At 41.5% G+C, this 21748-nt stretch overlaps 1 protein-coding gene across 2 annotated transcripts in view; it reads left to right on the top strand.

Moving 5' to 3' along the window:
* The window catches only part of LOC134815847 (uncharacterized), a 305237-nt gene that overhangs the window by 136503 nt on the left and 146986 nt on the right, over window positions 1-21748 (top strand). For both annotated transcript variants that reach the window (XM_063824429.1, XM_063824430.1), the window contains exons 7-11: window positions 321-432; window positions 1416-1580; window positions 5201-5308; window positions 5761-5928; window positions 16441-16521. In XM_063824429.1, coding sequence (XP_063680499.1) covers window positions 321-432; window positions 1416-1580; window positions 5201-5308; window positions 5761-5928; window positions 16441-16521 — 634 coding nt within the window. The remainder of the gene's footprint in view (window positions 1-320; window positions 433-1415; window positions 1581-5200; window positions 5309-5760; window positions 5929-16440; window positions 16522-21748) is intronic.

Here is a 21748-nt window from a genome sequence, read left to right as displayed (position 1 = left end):
GTATTATTACTATTACTTGTGGTGTAATGTATTCGGACGGAATGTACTTATGTTACATTTTACATGTTTCATTTTAACGCAACATACTTGCATACTTAGCACTCACTATTTTAATTATGTTATTTTTATAGGGAACATTCGAGAAGAATACATTAAACTCAAGGGACAGACCAAGTTTTTACTTTGCGATCTGAGTCATGATGATATGAACATTGTTTCCATCACCAACTTACGGTCATCACTTCAAGTTGAAACATAAATACTAATATAACACTGTTTGTTGAATACTAATATAAAGATATAACACTGTTTGTTTTCAGGATCAGAAAGTTGGAACAGCAGGGTTATAAACTGAGAGCATATCTAGAAACGTTAGAAGCGGAGTTCATGACACCTTTCTATGATATCACCACCAGTCTGGAGGTTATCAAGGTAGGTAGTGGGGGTAGTGGTGGGGGGGGGGGGGGGTAGTAGTGGGGGGGGGGGTTAGTTCATGACACCTTTCTATGATATCACCACCAGTCTAGAGGTTATCAAGGTAGGTAGTGGGGGTAGTGGGGGGGGGGGGGGGGGGTAGTAGTGGGGGGGGGGGGTTAGTTCATGACACCTTTCTATGATATCACCACCAGTCTAGAGGTTATCAAGGTAGGTAGTGGGGGTAGTGGGGGGGGGGGGGGGGGGGGGTAGTAGTGGGGGGGGGGGGGGTTAGTTCATGACACCTTTCTATGATATCACCACCAGTCTAGAGGTTATCAAGGTAGGTAGTGGGGGTAGTGGTGGGGGGGGGGTAGTAGTGGGGGGGGGGGGTTAGTTCATGACACCTTTCTATGATATCACTACTAGTCTGGAGGTTATCAAGGTAGGTAGTGGCTGCGTGCCTGGTCACGCCCAGCCCCCCCCCCCCCCCTGGCTACGTACCAGCCCCCCCCCCCTGGCTACGTACCAGCCCCCCACCCCCCTGGCTACGTACCAGCCCCCTGGCTACGCACCAACCCCCCTGGCTACGTACCAGCCCCCCCCCCCTGGCTACGTGCCTGGTCACGCCTAGATTTCAAACTACTGCCAAAATCGAATAATGAGACCAATTGTAGTTGTACCGTAGATAATTTACCATTTAGTAAGTTCATTTTAATCAGTCCATTTTATTACTTATTAGTCCGTGGCCATGCTAATTGAAATGTGAGAAATGTGTGAAACTTACTTATTTCAAAACAGGTCATAACATTTATTAAATAGCACTTATGACTCGTCAGTGTTATTTAATGGATGTTATCATGGGATTTGGGATTCACATAATATTCTCAGTACAACTGGCTGATTGTCTCAAATTACCGAAATCAGCCAAATGGACAAAATGCGGCCTACTGACCAGGCCAAGTAATCAATTACTGTATAAATAATGTGTTGTCTAACAGGGGAGGTTGAAGAAGCTGGAGGAATTAGAAAGGAGACTAGATCCCCTGTTAGCAGATATAGACGGGTTGAAGTGCAGTTCTAGCAAGCTTGTAGCTGAGGGAAATGAGAACGCCATCAACATCATCGGAGAAGTTATGAATCATTGGGCTGTCTTCAAACTGAAGGTAAGAGTTACTCTTTATCTGTCTTCAAACTTAAGGTAAGAGTTACTCTTGATCTGTCTTCAAACTTAAGGTAAGAGTTACTCTTGATCTGTCTTCAAACTTAAGGTAAGAGTTACTCTTTATCTGTCTTCAAACTTAAGGTAAGAGTTACTCTTGATCTGTTCAATATTATTAAGGTAAGAGTTACTCTTGATCTGTTTAATATTATTAAGGTAAGAGTTACTCTTGATCTGTTCAATATTATTAAGGTAAGAGTTACTCTTGATCTGTTCAATATTATTAAGGTAAGAGTTACTCTTGATCTGTTGAATATTATTAAGTTATAATATTTACCTTTAAATATTTGCTGCTGCTCTGAAAATATGTGTTTTGTTAATTTTTCCGTGTGAAATTCCTCACTCGTCCCTCGTGAATGTTTTCAGACTAAAGCTTGTTTTGGAGAAACATATCATTATAAATATGTTCATAATATGTATTTGAATAAGGGTAATGAGTCGAGATTGTAGATTGTATTGTCCATTCTCAACCACTAAACTGTACACATACCGTACCGATACTCTGGGGTTGTGTTCTAACGAGTATTATTGACGGGTTCTTACGGTTCTTACCTACTACCTACCCCCACACCATTACCCCCCCCCCCCACTACCCCCACTACCCCCACTACCCCCACTACCCCCACTACCCCCCACTACCCCCACTACTGCACCCCCCACTACCCCGCCTCCTTCCGGTTCTTACGTGATAGTCTTACCTTATATTGGGTATATTTAAATGGTTCATAAGCCGTGCAGTAATCTAATTTTTGGTGTCTATTTTTTTTTGGTGTCTATCGGATAAATAGTTAGGTGGTGAAAAAACATTAAGTAAGATATTTAGATTTAGTCGTTAGCTGTCTAAGTTGTTGATTCTATTAAAATAACGTGCACTTTTTGGGGAAAGTTAAAGATCTGAAGAAGACTACTTTCAACCTCTTGTTCAGTGTTTATCAAATATCTGAAGATTCTTTCAAGAAAACTTCTGTTTTTTTCTGAATAGACTCAGTGATGACAATGTTCTAATGATAAATAAATAAATCACGTATCTCCATTTCTACGTCATACTTAAATTCTCAAATTATTTGTTATATAGTGTTGAAAGTATTATAAGAGGGTTAAAAACAGTATTAAATCAGAGTATTACTAGTATTAGATCAGATATTGGCGTGCAGCACAGTAATACAGTATCTGGCCCTGTATTACACTATTCTTTACAACTGACAAGCAATCCTACTACTGTGTGTACTCGCTTACTTAATATCAATATCACAAGCTGCATGCTAGTTAGCGACCCGTCAAATAATACGCACAAAACTTTCATATTATTACAAATAATACGCATAAAACTTTCATATTATTACAACAATATATTATTATACTCTTTCGGCAAAAAGTGTCTCCGCATAAAGAGTGTGTTTACTGTGTCTTATATAATTGCAGCTCAATTTCAGAGAGTTTTATCAGATACAGTTTCAGTGTGTACACTTGTGTGTCTTCTAATCAAGTAATAAGTGGTGGAATAGAAGATGGTGAGACGTAACAGCTGGTTACATACTCTCATTGTAGTTGTAGTGTATACCCACGTGTTTATCATGTCCCTATATCAGCACTCTACATTATAAGTGGTGAGAGGTAGAGTGGTTTTAATAGACAGTAAATAGTGACAGAGTGTGGTCAATACTACTAGTCACTGAGTGTGGTGCTTTTTGACAAGAGATAAAAGTGAACTTTAGTGTCATCTTGTGCTGCCTGAACATCTGTTTTGTGGTGTAGAAATCAGGGCTTCATATTTGTCTAGTCCTTACCAGGAATAAGATAAGATATTACACAAGCCCTCAAAATGGTCCCTTGTTATTATAGTTTACTTCTGTAAAGGTAACAGTTGTTAATAGCAATGCAGGTAGCATTGTAATAGCAATGTAATAGCAACCTGCAAACTAAGTGTTTTGTGACCTGATCACGAGAGGGTGACTCCTGGAGTCCTGCAATAGTAGTAGTCAAGTATTAGTGCTCAGTATTATTACAGTGGTACTACTACTTCAGTATATTACTGTGTCTTATTGCTTCTATTGTTTGCATACAATGTGCAAGCTGGCCACTTCAATTAAACCGCTCGGTAGGTGCGATACATTGGTCTGGTAGAAGTTGTGGTCAGATACATTGGTCTGGTAGAAGTTGTGGTCAGATACATTGGTCTGGTAGAAGTTGTGGTCAGATACATTGGTCTGGTAGAAGTTGTGGTCAGATACATTGGTCTGGTAGAAGTTGTGGTCAGATACATTGGTCTGGTAGAAGTTGTGGTCAGTTACATTGGTCTGGTAGAAGTTGTGGTCAGATACATTGGTCTGGTAGAAGTTGTGGTCAGATACATTGGTCTGGTAGAAGTTGTGGTCAGATACATTGGTCTGGTAGAAGTTGTGGTCAGATACATTGGTCTGGTAGAAGTTGTGGTCAGATACATTGGTCTGGTAGAAGTTGTGGTCAGATACATTGGTCTGGTAGAAGTTGTGGTCAGATACATTGGTCTGGTAGAAGTTGTGGTCAGATACATTGGTCTGGTAGAAGTTGTGGTCAGATACATTGGTCTGGTAGAAGTTGTGGTCAGATACATTGGTCTGGTAGAAGTTGTGGTCAGATACATTGGTCTGGTAGAAGTTGTGGTCAGATACATTGGTCTGGTAGAAGTTGTGGTCAGATATATTGGTCTGGTAGAATTTGTGGTCAGATACATTGGTCTGGTAGAAGTTGTGGTCAGATACATTGGTCTGGTAGAAGTTGTGGTCAGATACATTGGTCTGGTAGAAGTTGTGGTCAGATACATTGGTCTGGTAGAAGTTGTGGTCAGATACATTGGTCTGGTAGAAGTTGTGGTCAGATACATTGGTCTGGTAGAAGTTGTGGTCAGATACATTGGTCTGGTAGAAGTTGTGGTCAGATACATTGGTCTGGTAGAAGTTGTGGTCAGATACATTGGTCTGGTAGAAGTTGTGGTCAGATGGATTCCCTTAACTTAGCTTTAAACGCTATAATTTCAATATTGCTCCTGGTCGGCATCGTTAGCATGTTCCGAACCTCGGTCTAGTAAATGTAATAGGGTTTAATGGGACTTCTGAATTTCGTACGTTACCATCATGGCCACGGCCACCATAGCAAGCACAATCAGTCCCCTAGCAACCGTATTATTACCATACTGCCTGGTAAATCTTAGTTGAAATATAAAGAATTTAAAGATGTGGTGTAACGGATCCTGCTATATTAATCCCCCAATACTATCTGTACAAAGTAGTGCCGTTACTAAACGTAGCACTAAAGACAGTAGACACCCCAACTCACGCACTTTTCATGTAAATAAGATCTATATTATGTGTCAACTCCATTATAGGCGACATGTTGCTCAATAGTACAGTAATAGTACAGTATAATCGGTAAAAGCTGGGGGAATCTGTTTATATCTCCGCATTAAACTATAATAGTAGTACAGTATAATATACTTTCTAGCTTTCAGCACAGTCCTTTACCATCTCCGTAGCTAAGTAATATAGCCCCCCCCCCCCCTAACTTAACACCCCCCTTTATTTACAGAAGCAGCAATGTGAGCAGTATCTACTGTTCACCACGCACCTTTATACACAGATAAGAGATGTAGACACTAACATCAGATCACTACGACAACTCATCAAGGTGCACAAGGTAAGACCAGTGCTGCGTTATTCACTTAGTAATAAACTAGTTTCTACTAGTGACATTACCTCTAAGAGAAGCTGTGTTTGTTGAATATTCAGACTTATCCTGAAATAGGAGTGAACTCTAGAAGAGTCCTGAGGTCGCTGTGATGAAAAGTATATTAGTAGTCATGGTTACCTTTATTGAGTGGTGATAAAATGATGAGTGTTGTTTTAAACACCTCCAGATCGTAGGCTCTTATTATCTGATTATCTGTTAGGGTCAGAGGTACTTTAGGCTGTACAATTATAGGCTCCAGTTCTCAGTTATACGTCAGGGTTATTAGTTAGGGTTATTAGTTAGGGTTATTAGTTAGGGTTATTAGTTAGGGTTAAAGGCACTTTAACTGTATTTTAAAGGATTTACCAATAACTCCAGTTGTACTATTTATAAACTATACTAACATTACACTAACCCAGGCTAAAGCTACTGCTGCCACTTACAACGAGTTCCAGTCCCTGAAGAGCGGAGTGCTCCACCAATCTAGCGAAATAGTGAGGCAAAGTGAGACAATGCTGGAGCTGATTAGATTGATGAAGGAGACTTGTTCTGCGGGGGCGCTTGATAAGCCTGCTAAACACATCATGGTTAGTTTGTTTGGTTCTCTTCTCCATGTTAACACGTGGTGTGACGTCATGTCACGTGGTGTGACGTCATGTCACGTGGTGTGACGTCATGTCACGTGGTGTGACAAGCCTGCTAAACACATCATGGTTAGTTTGTTTCTCTTCCCCAGGTTAACGAGGTTTTAGTGCTTTATTATCGGGCTTCCTACATATCATCACACCACATTATATTGCATTTTCAGAGCTAACATATTTTGATGTGTTTTTTTCTTTCTTTATCGCATCTCATTTCTTTACACGTTACTAGTTTTCAGTTCAACTTTAAATGCTTATAATTCATGATATAGTAATCGTGTATACATCTTCAACATCTTATCTGTACTTTCACGTATAATCAATCGAAGATTTACATATGCTCTGTTTAATTTACCAGATTTTATAATATTGGTAATACGGTCAAGTTCCCAGTTCGTTTCCGATTACGTATTGAAAACTGCAAGAGTGACAGTATTTGCAGAGTACATATCTTTATCTGCAGCTGTACATTATAATGTCATTAGTAGCAGGCTCATTGAACTGATTAATGTATTTGTATCTCGGTATATACTATCGGAATGGTAAATGTAATGAAAACTGACATTTGTTACCAGTTCTGTCTGCGTAAACTATTAGTAAATTGTTTACCACAATGTTTTTAGTTTTTGGCTAGATACCTTGTCCTAATTTAGTTGATGAAATGATGGCGGAATACGAGAGAAAACCTTATGGAACGCGCGAAATGAATTTTGGTGGATTAAGGATTCTGTAAATTTTCAAATCCACGTGGTTGTGCACACGTACTCTCATATTTTCATGATCATGGTTTCGTTAAAATTGAAAAAGATAGTTGTTTGCCTTCTAGGAACATCAACAAGAGAACGCCACAACAGTGGAGCCCGGAGCAGTGAGTTCTGCTGAACCCTGACCATTAACCAACTTTAACAGCATAACTGTCAGTCTGGCACGTAGATCAAGCAATCTAATTAATAATTGGCCCCGGCTACGACACCACTCCTAGCAGAAACAGTCAACTACCAATAAGGAGTTGAGATGCTGTCCAATTCAATGACAACACACTATAGAGTTGTGACATGACCGAAGTGAACACTGCGTAAGTGAACACTGCGTAAGTGTTCACTTCGTAAGTAAGCAAGTTAGTTTAGTTCCAGCCGTTGAACAATCTTCATCTAGATACTTGTCCGCATAAGAAAGGTGCTGTCTATAATTTTCAATTGCATTATTTATATTCAACCTCCAATCTCTGTTTGCAATTGCATACATTGTTCATTTTAGTGCAAATGCGATTCCCAACTATTCGTATGATCTCCAATCTCCAACTTTACCCAGCTTGAGGCTACATCATCACAGTTCTTCTCTGTTAAATATACTATAATTTAGTTCACTAAAGTGTTGCAAAATAGTTGTTAAAATAATCACGTCGTGTTCTCGTGATGTTGATACCGCTTTTCATTCTCTCTATCTTTAATTGAGGTGACAGTTGAAATTGCGTCGTGTGACCTCTGTATTTGTTGCTGTGCTGGTTTCCTAAAGAGTTCCTCTCATTTAGCTTCCTACAGCTGACATGCTCCTTCAGTTATTTCACAACACGAGATCTGTTTCAACATATTGGTTATCTCATTCCCCGCTGGAACCCGATCTACAGTGCTAATTACAGGACTCGGACTATAGTCCATACAGGCCATGACGTAACTAAGATTTAATTTCCACCTGTAGAACTCCGGGCTAAGTATCTTATTCTATCGGCAGTTACTGTACATTTAAGTGTAATGATATTTTCTAATGTTAGGTTCCCACCAGATCATATCTTTATAGTATTATGACATAATTCAGCTTTACTGGTGTTGACGTTAACAGTTCTTGAAGAAAAGCAATAATAAGCTAGCTGGAAGTGCAATAATAAGCTAGCTAGTAGTACAATAAGAAGCTAGCTGGAAGTGCAATAATAAGCTAGCTGGAAGTGCAATAATAAGCTAGCTGGAAGTGCAATAATAAGCTAGGCTCTGGTAACGTGTCAAGTAGACAGTGCTCCATCCCCCATCTGTAACCGTTATTATAGAGTTACCATTCGTACTCGCTAACAAACGCATGGTTCCATCCCAGATACAGCACGACCTGCTCAATGTCCGTGGGTTGTTATGACACTCTATCCCCGAGCTTTTATTAGCTTCACGCCACCTTTTCTGCGCTCAAGTGAATAATTTGATAACCTTACCTTAAACCCGTTAAATGTGCACTTCCAGTGTGTATATTTCCCAGCAAGGTTTGCAGTCTGATAGGTGTGGTTAACATTCCACAGAGTTTAGAGGTGCAGAATTTGGGGACCAGTGGGGGTGAATATCCCCTTTAAAGTGGATACCAGGGCACTAGCAGGAGTTTGCTCTGTTACACCTCATGATCTAATAGCGTGAGATTATGTGACATTATATTATATTATGTGAGCCTACATTCTACTGTCCCGAACACAGTCCAGCAATATCAATATAGTTTAGCTTATGATCTGCTACTTTTCTGTCTGACACCCGGGATCAGAGTGAGTTTACTATATTGTGCTGGATTACAGGTTGTCTGTGCACGTGCACTTTTACTTGTGCTGGATTACAGGTTGTTTGTGCACGTGCACTTTTACTTGTGATGGATACAGGTTGTCTGTGCACGTGCACTTTTACTTGTGCTGGATTACAGGTTGTTTGTGCACGTGCACTTTTACTTGTGATGGATACAGGTTGTCTGTGCACGTGCACTTTTACTTGTGCTGGATTACAGGTTGTCTGTGCACGTGCACTTTTACTTGTGCTGGATTACAGGTTGTCTGTGCACGTGCACTTTTACTTGTGCTGGATTACAGGTTGTTTGTGCACGTGCACTTTTACTTGTGATGGATACAGGTTGTCTGTGCACGTGCACTTTTACTTGTGCTGGATTACAGGTTGTCTGTGCACGTGCACTTTTACTTGTGCTGGATTACAGGTTGTCTGTGCACGTGCACTTTTACTTGTGCTGGATTACAGGTTGTCTGTGCACGTGCACTTTTACTTGTGCTGGATTACAGGTTGTCTGTGCACGTGCACTTTTACTTGTGCTGGATTACAGGTTGTCTGTGCACGTGCACTTTTACTTGTGCTGGATTACAGGTTGTCTGTGCACGTGCACTTTTACTTGTGTTGGATTACAGGTTGTCTGTGCACGTGCACTTTTACTTGTGTTGGATACAGGTTGTCTGTGCACGTGCACTTTTACTTGTGCTGGATTACAGGTTGTCTGTGCACGTGCATTTTTACTTGTGCTGGATTACAGGTTGTCTGTGCACGTGCACTTTTACTTGTGCTGGATTACAGATTGTCTGTGCACGTGCATTTTTACTTTTGTTGGATACAGGTTGTCTGTGCACGTGCACTTTTACTTGTGCTGGATTACAGATTGTCTGTGCGCGTGCACTTTTACTTGTGTTGGATACAGGTTGTCTGTGCACGTGCACTTTTACTTGTGTTGGATACAGGCTGTCTGTGCACGTGCACTTTTACTTGTGTTGGATACAGGTTGTCTATGCACGTGCACCTTTACTCGTGTTGGATACAGGTTGTCTGTGCACGTGCACTTTTACTTGTGTTGAATTGGATACAGGTTGTCTGTGCACGTGCACTTTTACTTTTGTTGGATACAGGTTTTCTGTGCACGTGCACTTTTACTTGTGTTGGATACAGGTTGTCTGTGCACTTTTACTTGTGATGGATACAGGTTGTCTGTGCACGTACACTTTTGCTTGTGCTGGATTACAGATTGTCTGTGCACGTGCACTTTACTTGTGTTGGATTTTATTTTCTGGTGCACGTGCACGCTGGTTGACTTTCAATTCCTCGCTGGTTGTCACTCTTGAGTCAACCATTAAGCTTCTTCCCAGTTCTCGAACACCCCCTCTCTTATATGTTCACGTGTTAATAATAATATGTCACCAATCATGTTATAATAAAACTGTGTATCTCCAATGAGAGAGGTCCTGAACTTGTCCTTATTAATATTAGTTCTCCTAATTTATGTGACAAATGTGTACAGAGTGACAAATGAGATGTGCTAATCGCTAATTACATGGCAGCTAGTACGGTTCACGTATTTCTACTTCATCTCCCAAGCTGGATATACTGTCATGTTAGTTAATTCAGCACTTGTTAGGAATAAGGAGTTGGGCAACCTCTTCAAATCAATAATAATAAACACACGATAGGCCGCCAATAAGTTTATAATTTCCACGAAATTGTAAATAATATCATTAAGTTTTGGCCACAGTTTTAGAATACGCTCAGCTAGTTTCACGAGATCGGTTTTAAATTTCAGCAGTGTACCGTGACACACATGTGACAACAGTTACATCACGTTTAGAATGACATAACGACATTAAATATTGTTGAATTACTCAGAAGTACCAGAGCTCCAGAGCTCTGGTACTTCTACAAGGGAGCCTCCTTTATTGCCAGATAGTGGTCCTGTGGTCAGAGTTGTGTAAATATTTACAGTATAGCTCTTAACGTTCTGCCCCTTCAATTGTACCACAGTATAATATACTTGTATACTGTATCTATACATAGTGTATACATGTAGTGTATACTGTATCTATACATAGTGTATACATGTAGTGTTTACTGTATCTATACATAGTGCAATACATTGTATCAGTAACCCTCACTCGTTGCATCTCTATTATATATCGTCTTTACTTTAGTTTTTGTGAGTATCTGTTGCGTTATGTGTTAAAATTTTGAAAGATCTTTTGTCTATTCACAGTTCACACATAGTACCTTGCATTAAGTCATAGCAGAATGATTTCACTGCTCACGTTATCACTAGTGACGTTATTATAACACAACTAAGATCTAGACTGTGGAGGTTGTTGAAGCCACATATCCACTCTGAAACATTTCTAAAAGTCCACAATCCACAGGACACAGGTTTTATACCCTGGAAACCGGAACACCACATTGTATAATACACTTCAAGTGTAACCTTGTAGTACTGGATACTCCCCCATACTCGGATAACCTCTACCATCTTGTTTAGCTCAAGTTATCTTTTATCTGCTCATTTTGGTGGTATTCCTGACCTGGCGACAGCACCAATTTGCCTTACTTGACTTAGGGCGGCTTCAATGTCACACAACCATTGGAAGACAGCACCAATTACTTGACTTAGGGCGGCTTCAATGTCACACAACCATTGGAAGACCTACAGTTGTTTTGGAAAACACAGCACTAAGAAACTACATGTTAGGGCATGTGTTAGATGACGTCACACACGTGGCGTGACGTCATGACACGTGGTGTGACGTCACAGTTTTGGAAAACACAGCCACTAAAACATGTCAGGGCATGTGTTAGATGAACACCACGTAGCAAGTTCAATAGCGCATACACATTACACCTGCCTTTTAAAAGTCTCTAATATCTCGTATTTAATGGTTTTGTATTTAGTGGTTTAAGACCCACATTTTTCTCTTGATTGCTATCTCGAAATTTATTTATAGATTGAACGAAATGCAATATCACTAAAATTCATCGATATCTTATATTAATCAATATATGGCCGTATCAGTTAATATTCGATTACCATGGTCGGCTAATATTTCCCATCACTGAAAAGTTTCAATATGGTTTGTGCTTGTCATAATATTACAGTGATAATTATACGTCAAATAGCACTCTTTACTCCTGCTCGCCGTTGTACTGCGCATGTAGCACTTCTTATTGTATAAACCAGTTAATTATTCTCATAAGTTGGTAATAATTAAGAGACATAACCTTGGTAATTTGATAATCGTGAGTTTGTAAATTTAGAATATTTCCAGTCAGTGTTCTCTGTCAAACTTCCTGAAACATCACAGACAGGTTAATCTTCTTTCTGAGCAGCTTCAGGATATACACAATTAAGTTATGATTTCAAGTGTAACAGTTACATTGATATCCGTTCATCACGCTCATTCTCCGCCACGTACTCCGGCTTTATCCTGCAACAAGGATAATAAAGCCGGTTAAGTCACGTAGCAGGATTATAGGGTACTATAACGCTTGCGGAGGGGTACGAGGGGTACGAGGTAGTCGACCTTTGCTCAAATACCGTGGTACGGAACGAGATCAAAATAGAATTAATCTCCTCGCTGGTCGGAATAAGTAGTAACTAGTTTACTGCATTCTTTTAACATCGGGTTTAATCGTGTTTTATTATTGTTACTTCGTTTAGTGTTTGGAGTTTTTGTTGGTTTTGTTGCGAAGCTTGGGCATATATTAAATTAAATTATATCATATGTTTATATGCGAGGCTGATGACGTTGTCTGTTAAGTCTAATAACCAACCCTTATTTCTCCACATTATTCCGTTTCATTAGCACGTGACTATTTGACTAATAACACGTGACTAATAACACGTGACTAATAACACGTGACTAATATCACGTGACTAATAGCACGTGACTATTAGCACGTGTGTAGTAAAGTAGGATTAGGGTCAATTTAGTATGGTCAAGGGTTAAGTTAGGTTTTTAGTACAGTTTATATTATAGTTTAATAGTTAGTTCTTATAGTCCATAATTAGAGTAAAGTAATTTCGTAGGTTTTATATTGCAGCATCTTTTAGAATCCTTTTAGTGCTAGGTTCACTAATAGCACGTGACTAATAGCACGTGACTAATAGCACGTGACTAATAGCACGTGACTAATAGCACGTGACTAATAGCACGTGACTAATAGCACGTGACTAATAGCACGTGACTAATAGCACGTGACTAATAGCACGTGACTAATAGCACGTGACTATTTGACTAATAGCATGTGACTAATAGCACGTGACAGCGTTATCTACCAATAAGCTTATAGATTACAACCAGTAGTCAGTACTTACAACCATTTAACTTCAGAGCTTGCAATAACTTGTCCCTAGGCTTTTTGAATACATACATTTGGCAAACATAGTTAGCATTCTTGACGTCGGAAGAGATCACTATAATTTCAATAGTTGTAAGGCTACAAATTCCTAGCAAGATGAGACAGCTAGAACTGCTGGAGACCTCTGCGATTGCTTCCCCGGCCCTGATTGATAATAACTCTGTTATTGCACTACGTTTAATTTTATTAAACTTCGCAATACAGACTTGTTTATTAATTGTAGTTATAAATGGTACTATTAGCAATCAGTTATATTTTCACTTATATTTTCGGCTACACGAAACTATTTCCTCGTGGTGGATATGTCTCCCCAGTGCCTACTCCCCAGTGCTTACTCCCCAGTGCCTACTCCCCAGTGCCTACTCCCCAGTGCCTACTCCCCAGTGCTTACTCCCCAGTGCCTACTCCCCAGTGCCTACTCCCCAGTGCCTACTCCCCAGTGCCAACTCCCCAGTGCCTACTCCCCAGTGCTTACTCCCCAGTGCCTACTCCCCAGTGCCAACTCCCCAGTGCCTACTCCCCAGTGCTTACTCCCCAGTGCTTACTCCCCAGTGCTTACTCCCCAGTGCCTACTCCCCAGTGCCTACTCCCCAGTGCCTACTCCCCAGTGCCTACTCCCCAGTGCCTACTCCCCAGTGCCTACTCTCCAGTGCTTACTCCCCAGTGCCTACTCCCCAGTGCCTACTCCCCAGTGCCTACTCCCCAGTGCCTACTCCCCAGTGCCTACTCCCCAGTGCCTACTCCCCAGTGCCTACTCCCCAGTGCCTACTCCCCAGTGCCTACTCCCCAGTGCCTACTCCCCAGTGCCTACTCCCCAGTGCCTACTCCCCAGTCCCTACTCCCCAGTCCCTACTCCCCAGTGCCTACTCCCCAGTGCCTACTCCCCAGTGCCTACTCCCCAGTGCCTACTCCCCAGTGCCTACTCCCCAGTGCCTACTCCCCAGTGCCTACTCCCCAGTGCCTACTCCCCAGTGCCTACTCCCCAGTGCCTACTCCCCAGTGCCTACTCCCCAGTGCCTACTCCCCAGTGCCTACTCCCCAGTGCCTACTCCCCAGTGCCTACTCCCCAGTGCCTACTCCCCAGTGCCTACTCCCCAGTGCCTACTCCCCAGTGCCTACTCCCCAGTGCTTACTCCCCAGTGCCTACTCCCCAGTGCTTACTCCCCAGTGCCTACTCCCCAGTGCCTACTCCCCAAACCCGATCAGAGGTTGTTTCTTTCTAATTGGTGCTCTTTAACTTTGCAACCTTTCTAGAGACACTGTCTGCTATTGCTCTCTAAGTCAAGGATGGTAAATGCGTTTTGGGGAGACTACGCGTAGGTACTACGCATACGTATTTCCCGATGATAAATTACGTATTTCAAATTAAGTTGCAGTAACGCGCGAAGATCTATATATGAATATTACATCACAGTATATGAAATCGTGGCCTAATTGGTTAATACGCTAGTTCCATATCAGCAGATTGCGAGTTCGAGACTCGGATAGGATCATTTTTTCCCATACTTTTTGGCAATTATGAATAACTAATGAATAACTAAAAATACCTCTGTAATATAACTAGCAAGGTGAAATGAAATCGTCATCCGGCCGAAAAATTTATTATAGCCGTTTCAAAAGTTTATTATAGCCGTTTTTTCTTTCCAGGCTGGATTCCTAGTCACTTTTTAAACTTATGCCACTGGGAAGTCCGTGTTAATCCGGTAACCGGTTTCAAAATTCAAGCAAGAGAGACTTGTGATCTTAGTCTGCGAATATTGTAATAGATAAAAATGCACTGGAACTGGGTCTCGGTTGAAAGGCATAACTGCTTTATAACCTGAGAAGCTCTGCTCTGCAGCAGACCGACTGATTGGTTGCAGTTCAGCATAAGAATAGCAAGTCGCTGCAGCGTTTTCATTCGAGCACCGTGAAGTCTCCAAAACGACTGTCAGTATTGCTATATTAATATACCACTGGGCCAGCGACGCACGCGCAAATATCACTAATCTGTAATCACGTATTTCGAAAGAGATACGCGCGTATTTTGAGCAATTTTACCATCAAAGAATTTAAGCGCCAAATTTTGCCTATTTCACGTATTTCTTAGAATTTTTGAATACGGCGTATTTACAGGCGATTTTTTGACGTATTTACCATCGATGCTCTAAGTTAGTAATACTACACAAGTTTACAGGTAGGTAATAGGTTATGAGGAGTAGTGTTATTAATAATCCCAATACCTCTCTGTTAATAGCTGGCTAATACCTCTCTGTTAATGTTTCCTAGCTCCTGTGGACTGAGTGGTAGAAGGGATCTTTATATCCACACATCTCATTCGTTCAGATAGTAACTGTAACTACTATACCTGGTACTATACCTGTATCACTTGAGCTGTGACAGTTAAGGAGTAATATACTAGATTCTCACAAGCCTAGTGGTCAGTGGTGGTAGAGCAACAGTTGTAAAGTAATATGCAGGCTAGTAGGAAGGGGGGTGCAGCTGTTTTTAGCCGCAAATAACAGCTGACCCCCCTCCCCCCGGTCTGGCTGGGTTAGTTGATAGTTAGTAGATACTATATTGTATTATCCGGTCCGTGTCCTTGGTGCACACTTAGCACTGTTGGGTATTAGCTAGTTTTATTGCCAGAAGTAACTTCGTTATCGCTCCGTCTGTGTTTTTAGTCGTGCTTTTGTTCGTGAAATTCTATTATGCTCGGAAACTTTTATAATTATTATTATTTATAAATATTAACGTTATGTAACGTTTATGTTTTGCTTAAAGTCTGTGATTCAATTTTTAAAGTACGTGTAGAATCATGAAATACTATTCTTCAATAGCTTATAACTACATCCTACTGGCTACTACTTGAAACTGCTGCCTCACTTCCTAATGACCTCCAATTAATCTGACAAATTAATTACATCCCTCACCTGCAGTATCTACCTGATCTTGCTTACTGTAACACGTGCTAGATACACTCACTAACACCGCGTGTTAATGCACGTGCACTTTACGCCATTGCACGTGCACTTTACCCCATTGCACGTGCACTTTACGCCATTGCACGTGCACTTTGTCACTAAGAATACTAGTTGTCGGCACCCTGTTTGAAGGTTGTCCCTTTTACCCATGGTCCGGATATAGGTGTCTATAGTCCTGTGTGAGGGAGACACTTTGCAAAGTATAATATGTGAAATGTGGTATTTTGTGTTTTTCTTCTGTAGTTATTCTTGCGTTTAGTGTGTTAATTTAGTGTGTTAACCGTTTGCTTATTAGATAGTTAGAGGGCTGGTGAAAGGTTGGAAGTAACATTGTAGTTTAGGTTTGTAACGTTAGCTTACTACATTTATTGTATTTTAAAGTTTCTTATTCTTCTCAATTCACCAATATACAGTTGTAGATTTTACCCCGGTTTTAGATTTTAAATTTTGTTCACTCACTACTTGAACCAGCAATTTAACATTTATAACTGAACCTTAAATTAAACTTGTTATTTTAAACTTGTTATTTTCGCAGCAATTTAACATTTATAGCTGAACCTTAAATTAAACTTGTTGTTTTTCAGACGGTAATAGAGAAGTTTAGGGGAGCCGACACAGTAGTACGGGAACTAAGGTTACAGAAAGTAGAGCGGAGAAAGGAAGAGGTAAATATTACTTTGTAACTAGCTTATGATCTGCTTTATCTGTAGTAGAATCTCTAACCCAGTACTACAACCTCCGCAGACTGTGTCAAATGTTGACATGTTTCTGCTGTCTATAACTCAGTCACTATTCTAACAACCGTCACGGAGTGCGGTTGGTTGGCGGTTCCGGCCTGTGTCCTCCCCACGAACAGCCTCTTCTCCTCCCAGTCCGTGAAGCTGCAGATCACTCTTCCTTTTTGTACTGGTGTAATTTGTTATTGTTCTTTGTTGTCTCTTTCTGTCTGTCTTGGAAAATAACCCATTTTCTGACAATTTGTCACTTTTTTGTATGGATATTATAAATATTAAAGATATACTGCGCATCCCCATTTTATGCACAGGTTCTATCTAGCTACATTATTCACATGCAATGAATAATCCTCTGATTCGCATATTATTCTCATATTATTCTCATATTATTCCCATATTACTCGCCCACTTCCACGTCACTCCCAGTCTACTAGGGACGCTCTGTCTCTCTGTCTGTAGTACACTAAATACAGTGTGTCCCTGTGTCTGCCACCAAGTGAGGTTGCTGCCTACTGTGAGGGTGCTGCCTACTGTGAGGGTGCTGCCTACTGCTGCGAGGGTGCTGCGTGCTGCGTACTACCTATTGCTGCCTGCTGTGTAGTGTAGACTGTATATTCACACCTCCTCCTCCTCCTCCAGTTCACTTCCTCTTTTAGTTCCCTCTCAAACTTGCAGAACTCTTTGTGTGTATTAGAGCTGTAGGTGCAGTGTTTACTGTTTATTTGTTCAGATCTTGGTTATCTTCCCCGTTTTATATTAAAAGTTATCCTCATGACTTCATGATAATGTTTTTGGATTACCACTCCAAGTTCCGAATCAGGCTTATAATTTATAAATATGTTACCTGGTGTTTTAGTTTTGCCCTTGTCTAGCCAACATTACTTCGTCTGTCACAGAGCTAACAAGCTACTGGTTTAATTGTTCTTGATTAGATCTTGTTTGTCCGGTAGACACGTTGATATTGATTAATTTGTTTATTATTTAACCCAATGGAGGTACTCTAACTCGATACTATTCTAACATCACTAAATACTAATAACTCGACATTAATCAGTATTCAGTGGGGGGGGGGGGGGGGGGGGTACACACAGTGGTAACTTCACTTCTAAATGGGTGCACATTTCCTGATTTGATTGGAGGCTGGCATACACTACAAGACATGTGTAATTACATTAGATATACATAAGATGGTCAGAACAGGGCAGGGCGTGGAGGATTTAGGATGATTACATTACTTCTCCTTCTACCTGACATACACTACCTGTATCCTTAATCGCACTACCTCCTCCTTCTACCTTCTCCTTCTACCTGACATACACTACCTGTATCCTTAATCGCACTACCTTCTCCTTCTACTTTCTCCTTCTACCTGACATACACTACCTGTAACCTTAATCGCACTACCTCCTCCTTCTACCTTCTCCTTCTACCTGACATACACTACCTGTATCCTTAATCGCACTACCTTCTCCTTCTACCTCCTCCTTCTACCTGACACACACTACCTGTAACCTTAATCGCACTACCTCCTCCTTCTACCTTCTCCTTCTACCTGACATACACTACCTGTATCCTTAATCGCACTACCTCCTCCTTCTACCTTCTCCTTCTACCTGACATACACTACCTGTATCCTTAATCGCACTACCTCCTCCTTCTACCTTCTCCTTCTACCTGACATACACTACCTGTATCCTCAATCGCACTACCTCCTCCTTCTACCTTCTCCTTCTACCTGACATACACTACCTGTATCCTCAATCGCACTACCTCCTCCTTCTACCTTCTCCTTCTACCTGACATACACTACCTGTAACCTTAATCGCACTACCTCCTCCTTCTACCTTCTCCTTCTACCTGACATACACTACCTGTATCCTTAATCGAACTACCTCCTCCTTCTACCTTCTCCTTCTACCTGACATACACTACCTGTATCCTTAATCGCACTACCTTCTCCTTCTACCTTCTCCTTCTACCTGACATACACTACCTGTATCCTTAATCGCACTACCTCCTCCTTCTACCTTCTTCTTCTACCTGACATACACTACCTGTATCCTTAATCGCACTACCTCTTCCTTCTACCTTCTCCTTCTACCTGACATACAGTACCTGTATCCTTAATCGCACTACCTTCTCCTTCTACCTTCTCCTTCTACCTGACATACACTACCTGTATCCTTAATCGCACTACCTCCTCCTTCTAGCTTCTTCTTCTACCTGACATACACTACCTGTATCCTTAATCGCACTACCTCCTTCTTCTACCTTCTCCTTCTACCTGACATACACTACCTGTATCCTTAATCGCACTACCTCTTCCTTCTACCTTCTCCTTCTACCTGACATACACTACCTGTATCCTTAATCGCACTACCTTCTCCTTCTACCTTCTCCTTCTACCTGACATACACTACCTGTATCCCTAATCGCACTACCTCCTTCTTCTACCTTCTCCTTCTACCTGACATACACTACCTGTATCCTTAATCGCACTACCTCTTCCTTCTACCTTCTTCTTCTACCTGACATACACTACCTGTATCCTTAATCGCACTACCTCCTTCTTCTACCTTCTCCTTCTACCTGACATACACTACCTGTATCCTTAATCGCACCACCTTCTCCTTCTACCTTCTCCTTCTACCTGACATACACTACCTGTATCCTTAATCGCACTACCTCCTCCTTCTACCTTCTTCTTCTACCTGACATACACTACCTGTATCCTTAATCGCACTACCTCCTTCTTCTACCTTCTCCTTCTACCTGACATACACTACCTGTATCCTTAATCGTACTACCTTCTCCTTCTACCTTCTCCTTCTACCTGACATACACTACCTGTATCCTTAATCGCACTACCTCCTCCTTCTACCTGACATACACTACCTGTATCCTTAATCGCACTACCTCCTTCTTCTACCTTCTCCTTCTACCTGACATACACTACCTGTATCCTTAATCGCACTACCTCCTTCTTCTACCTTCTTCTTCTACCTGACATACACTACCTGTATCCTTAATCGCACTACCTCCTTCTTCTACCTTCTCCTTCTACCTGACATACACTACCTGTATCCTTAATCGCACTACCTCTTCCTTCTACCTTCTTCTTCTACCTGACATACACTACCTGTATCCTTAATCGCACTACCTCCTTCTTCTACCTTCTCCTTCTACCTGACATACACTACCTGTATCCTTAATCGCACTACCTTCTCCTTCTACCTTCTCCTTCTACCTGACATACACTACCTGTATCCTTAATCGCACTACCTCCTCCTTCTACCTTCTTCTTCTACCTGACATACACTACCTGTATCCTTAATCGCACTACCTCCTTCTTCTACCTTCTCCTTCTACCTGACATACACTACCTGTATCCTTAATCGCACTACCTCCTCCTTCTACCTGACATACACTACCTGTATCCTTAATCGCACTACCTCCTTCTTCTACCTTCTCCTTCTACCTGACATACACTACCTGTATCCTTAATCGCACTACCTCCTTCTTCTACCTTCTTCTTCTACCTGACATACACTACCTGTATCCTTAATCGCACTACCTCCTTCTTCTACCTTCTCCTTCTACCTGACATACACTACCTGTATCCTTAATCGCACTACCTTCTCCTTCTACCTTCTCCTTCTACCTGACATACACTACCTGTATCCTTAATCGCACTACCTTCTCCTTCTACCTTCTCCTTCTACCTGACATACACTACCTGTATCCTTAATCGCACTACCTCCTCCTTCTACCTTCTCCTTCTACCTGACATACACTACCTGTATCCTTAATCGCACTACCTCCTCCTTCTACCTTCTCCTTCTACCTGACATACACTACCTGTATCCTTAATCGCACTACCTTCTCCTTCTACCTTCTCCTTCTACCTAACATACACTATCTGTATCCTTAATCGCACTACCTCCTCCTTCTACCTTCTCCTTCTACCTGACATACACTACCTGTATCCTTAATCGCACTACCTCCTCCTTCTACCTTCTCCTTCTACCTGACATACACTACCTGTATCCTCAATCGCACTACCTCCTCCTTCTACCTTCTCCTTCTACCTGACATACACTACCTGTATCCTTAATCGCACTACCTCTTCCTTCTACCTTCTCCTTCTACCTGACATACACTACCTGTATCCTTAATCGCACTACCTCCTCCTTCTACCTTCTCCTTCTACCTGACATACACTACCTGTATCCTTAATCGCACTACCTCCTCCTTCTACCTTCTCCTTCTACCTGACATACAGTACCTGTATCCTTAATCGCACTACCTTCTCCTTCTACCTTCTCCTTCTACCTGACATACACTACCTGTATCCTTAATCGCACTACCTCCTCCTTCTACCTTCTCCTTCTACCTGACATACACTACCTGTATCCTTAATCGCACTACCTTCTCCTTCTACTTTCTCCTTCTACCTGACATACACTACCTGTAACCTTAATCGCACTACCTCCTCCTTCTACCTTCTCCTTCTACCTGACATACACTACCTGTATCCTTAATCGCACTACCTCCTCCTTCTACCTTCTCCTTCTACCTGACATACACTACCTGTATCCTTAATCGCACTACCTTCTCCTTCTACCTTTTCCTTACCTGACATACACTACCTGTATCCTTAATCGCACTACCTCCTCCTTCTACCTTCTCCTTCTACCTGACATACACTACCTGTATCCTTAATCGCACTACCTCCTCCTTCTACCTTCTCCTTCTACCTGACATACACTACCTGTATCCTTAATCGCACTACCTTCTCCTTCCACCTTCTCCTTCTACCTGACATACACTACCTGTATCCTTAATCGCACTACCCATTCCTTCTACCTTCTCCTTCTACCTGACATACACTACCTGTATCCTTAATCGCACTACCTCCTCCTTCTACCTTCTCCTTCTACCTGACATACACTACCTGTATCCTTAATCGCACTACCTCCTCCTTCTACCTTCTCCTTCTACCTGACATACACTACCTGTATCCTTAATCGCACTACCTCCTCCTTCTACCTTCTCCTTCTACCTGACATACACTACCTGTATCCTTAATCGCACTACCTCCTCCTTCCACCTTCTCCTTCTACCTGACATACACTACCTGTATCCTCAATCGCACTAC

This window comes from Bolinopsis microptera, chromosome 5, assembly GCF_026151205.1.
Source record: "Bolinopsis microptera isolate Bmic1 chromosome 5, MBARI_Bmic_1.0, whole genome shotgun sequence".
Lineage (NCBI taxonomy): Eukaryota > Metazoa > Ctenophora > Tentaculata > Lobata > Bolinopsidae > Bolinopsis > Bolinopsis microptera.
The sequence above is the reverse complement of the archived record's forward strand: the minus strand, read 5'-3'. Positions and strand labels throughout refer to the sequence as shown.